At 36.8% G+C, this 4,639-nt stretch overlaps 1 protein-coding gene across 1 annotated transcript; it reads left to right on the top strand.

Moving 5' to 3' along the window:
- Nucleotides 1-678: 678 nt before the first annotated feature.
- On the top strand, nucleotides 679-2,556 carry LOC142839711 (uncharacterized). The gene is given in 2 exon segments (XM_075955983.1): nucleotides 679-1,758; nucleotides 1,761-2,556. Coding segments are annotated over 2 exon segments (1,704 nt in total). The 5' UTR covers nucleotides 679-765; the 3' UTR covers nucleotides 2,472-2,556.
- The last annotated feature ends 2,083 nt before the right edge of the window (nucleotides 2,557-4,639 follow it).

The raw sequence follows: 4,639 nt of genomic DNA, 5'->3' as shown, positions 1-4,639 counted from the left end.
GGGAAGTGCATCAGGACAAGAGAAGATGTCTGTGTTGAAAGCCCCACAACTCATGGTTCTGGCAGATCATCCTTAGAGGAATGAATCTACATATCATTAAGCTCATTTGAACAGAGTATCAGTCACCAGAGAGGTGAAGGAATCATTTAGCATGACAAATGGGAGCAAAGACAAAGTAGAAAAGGGGGGGCACCCAGAGAAACAAGGCACAGAGACAGAGCACAGAGAGAAGAAAACCCACTTCCAGCACACATACTGAAACTTCTCAGAGACTAACATGGGGCACTGATGGCATACCTGAGGTCAAAATATGATATCTGGTGACTGGAAACAAGATCATAAAAGTTAAGTGGAACATTGAAGACAAAAATTCAGCAGAGGATTTGAAAGATAAGTTTTGGGAAATTTCTCAGAAAAAAAAAAATGGGAGACAAGCAAGAAGGAAATAAGAAACTTAGATCAACTAATAGGACTTTTGTAACATAATCAGAAATAAAGCATAGGGTATAAATTTTGAAATAAATAAACCAAAAGAACTTTTCAAAAATAATGAGCACGAAATTCCACTTTTAAAAAACTCACAGATTGGTGAGGACCTGTTTTAGGCGTCTGGGTGTTCTGCTGACTGCAGGCCTCTTGGGAGGCTACTGAGACATCAGAAGTATGAAATGGAGCCAGTAAACTTTGAGGATGTGGCAGTGAATTTTACCTCGGAAGAATGGGCTGTGTTGGATTCTAGTCAAAAAGAAGCTCTATAGAGATGTGATGAAGGAAACATTTTTGAACCTGGTCTCCATAGAAAAAGCATTAGAAGAAAACATTGAAGAGGACTTTAAAGATCTCAGCAGGAATATGGGAATTCAGTCAATTGAGAAAGACCAAGGATATGAATGTCATACTGAGTGTGGTAAAAACCAGCAACCTATTCCAGAGAGTATGATCAATAAAGACATGCATTCCAGAGTAAGGACTCATGAAACTCCATTGCATGTAAGAAACAGTATTGGTCATTTATCCTTACATGGGTATCTCAGAGAGAAAACTAGAGAGAAACCACCGCTGTATAAGGAAGCTGTGGTAAAAGCTTTTACACATTGGAAAAATATCAGTTATTCTGAATCACTTCAAGTACTAGAAACTTCTCCTAAAGAGAAACCCTGTAAAAATCAACAATGTAATGAAGCCTGTAGGAGTCTCTGTTTTGATCAGCCTCAGAAGAGAACTCACACTGGATATAAACTCAATGAGAATGTCTTAATGAGATACACATATGGCCAGAATGATGAAGGAACCAATAAAGAAGTGAAACAATTTGTATGTAGTCTCTGTAAAGAATCCTTCATTGATTCCAGTAACATTACCAACCATGAAAAAAGTCATGTTGAAGAGACAAGGTACATTTGTAGGCAGTGTGGCAAAATATTTAAATATGCAACATGTTTTGAGAAACAAAAAGGAACCCACACAGGAGAGAAGCCATATGCTTATATACATTTTGGAAAAGTCTTCACCCAGTTCAGTCACCATTACAGTCATGAAAGCAGTTACATTGGACAAAAGCCTTATGTCTGCAAACACTGTGGGAAAAACTTCACCCGTTCTTCTTATCAAAACATTCACAAAAGAATTCACACTGGAGAGAAAGCTTACGCATGTAAGCATTGTGGAAAAGCCTTCAACAATCCCAGTAGTCATAACAGACATGAAAGGAGCCATACTGCAGAGAAACCTTATACATGCAAGCATTGTGGGAAAGCCTTTTTTTTTGTTCCAGTCATCTGAATATCCATGAAATAATTCACACTGGAGAAAAGCCTTATGCATTTAAGCATTGTGGAATAGCCTTTAACCACCCCAGTAGTCGTAACAGACATGAGAGGAGCCACACTACAGAGAAACCTTATGCGTGTAAGCACTGTGGAAAAAACTTCACCTGTTCTTCTCATTGAAACATTCATGAAGGAATTCACACTGGAGAGAAACCTTATGCATGTAAGCATTGTGGAAAAGCCTTCACCACTTCCAGTGCTTGTAGCATTCATGAAAGAATGCACATGGCAGAGAGGCATTACACATGCAAGCATTGTGGAAAAGCCTTTTTCTGTCCCACGCATCTGGATATCCATAAAATAATTCACACTGGAAAAAAGCCTTATGCATGTAAACATTGTGGAAAAGCCTTCAAGCACCCCAGTAACCGTAACAGACATGAAAAGAGCCACACTACAGAGAAGCAGAAGATTTATACATGCAATCATTGTGGGAAAACCTTTTTCTGGTGTCATCATCTGAACATCCATGAATTCACACTGGAAAAAAAACCTTATGTATGTAAGCATTGTGGAAAATCACTCAACAACTCCAGTAATTGTAACAGACATGGAAGGAGTCACACTGCAGTGAAACCTTATTCATGTAGGCACTGTAAAAAAAAAGCCTTCAATAATTTCAGTTCCTGTAATACTCATTAAAAGAGTTCATATTAAAGAGAATTCTTGTACATTTAAGAATTGTGAAAAAGTCTTTACCTCCTCCAATCACCCAAACATTCGTGAAAAGAATCACACGGAAGAAAGATCTTGAGCATGTAGACATCTTGGAAAAGCCTTCAGTGATCTCAGTAGTCATAACTGACATGAATGAAGTCACACTTTATTGTAGCTTTATTCATGTAAGCATCATGTAAAACACTTCACCAATTTCTATCGTAAGGTTCACGAAAGAGATCATACTGAAGATAAGTGTTATGCATGTACACATTGTGGAAAACTCCACAATGTCAGCTGAACATTCATGAAAGAGTTCAAACTGGAGAGAAGGCTTTTGCATGTAAGCATTACAGGAAAACTTTCAACATTTCAACTTGTCCTAATTTGCATGGAAAAAATCACGTTGGAGAAAACCCCTTTGTGTGTAAAAGATGAGGAAACTGTTCATTCTATTGACTTTAACAAGCATAAAATTGTTCACTTGAGAGTAAAGCCTTATACACACAAGAATTGTGGAAAAGCCTTCAGCTGCTCTTGTGATCATAACAGATCTGGAACACTTCATACTAGTCAGTAGCCTAATGCGTGTAACTATTGTCAGAAAGACAATACCAAGATTCACTTATAGAGTAGAAACATTCATATTGGATAGAAACCTTTTGTATGTAAACATTGTATATAAACCATTTCTTTGTTCTTGCCATTTTAACAAGTAGAGAGATCTCACACAGTGTCTGTAATGTGGGAAAATCTCCAGCATATACAGTTTCTGTAACCCTCATGCACAAAATTACACTGGAAAGAATTTTAATGCATATATTCATTTAAGTATTGTTCAAAGCCAACAGCAGTTCTTGTTGCCATGATGTTCTAAAGAATTCACTCTGGAGACAGGCTTTATATGTATAATGAACAATGTGGAAAATCTTTTAGCATCCACAGTTCCTGCTATACTCAATAACTTTTTCACTTGTGAGAACCGTAATGTTTAGAATAAATGGGGGAAAATATTCAAAGTGTTTAGAATGAATAAAACTTTAAAAAAACCTCACAGATTGTCTAGCATCATGAAGAAAAGTTTATTACATCAAAGTGACTGCTAAGAAATTACAGGACTTAGAAGATAGATTTTTCCATGCTTAATTTCTTGTCCCTCTTTTGTCTTTGAGTTTTGCTTAAGAAAATCATTGCTCTGATTAAATTAAACTATATGTTTACTCTTTGTACCCACTCTACCCAAAGCTTCACAGAATGAATAAGACTGCAGAAAATTCCTGCTGACCCACATAATTTTCAATAGTCTACTCATCCTGCTCGTTCTCACAGTGTCCTCTTCACGCTACCTTTTTCTCATCAGTGTCAACACTCAGCAGCTTTCTTATGTTGTAGGAGGCTGATGGTTCTGTTCCCAGTTGCCCAGAACCGAAATAACCACACAGAAACTGTATTAATTAAATCACTGCTTGGCCCATTAGCTCTAGTTTCTTATTGGATAACTCTTACATCTTAATTTAACCCATTTCTATTGATCTGTGTATTGCCATGTGGTTGTGGCTTACCAGGTAAATTTCCAGATTCTGTCTCTGGCAGGACTACATGGCTTCTGTCTGACTCTGCCTTCTTTCTTTCAACATTCAGTTTAGTTTTCTCCACCTGGCTCTGCTCTACCCTATCACAGGCACAAAGCAACTTCTTCATTAACCAATGGTATTCACAGCATACAGAGGGAAATTCCACATCATTTTTACTTTCTCTTGCAATCTAACTACTTTTGTGGAGGAACATTTTTTTTATCAATTAAAAGAGATTTTATAGAACCCTCCACTGTCATCAGATGTATGTCATAGTGAAATGATTACCAGCCTCCTTGAGTTCTATATTAGTGAAATTGAATAAAGTCAGAGAGTAAATTAAGGATGCTAGGATATTTACAAGTTTTTTTAAAAAAATATTACTATTAAGAACTTTTCCTTAGGAATTTACCAGATCATATATCTATTAAAATGAGGAACAACAACAAAAAAAGCAGTAGTATAAGGTTAAGGACACAAACAAAAACTCAGCAAGAGGACAGATAATAGGGAAATATAGGATGGTGTTGAGAGAAGAGTTGAAGAATACCTAAAATACAGTTCATTACCACCAAAAAA

The sequence above is a fragment of the Microtus pennsylvanicus genome, chromosome 22, assembly GCF_037038515.1.
Source record: "Microtus pennsylvanicus isolate mMicPen1 chromosome 22, mMicPen1.hap1, whole genome shotgun sequence".
NCBI classification, from domain to species: domain Eukaryota; kingdom Metazoa; phylum Chordata; class Mammalia; order Rodentia; family Cricetidae; genus Microtus; species Microtus pennsylvanicus.
The sequence above is the reverse complement of the archived record's forward strand: the minus strand, read 5'-3'. Positions and strand labels throughout refer to the sequence as shown.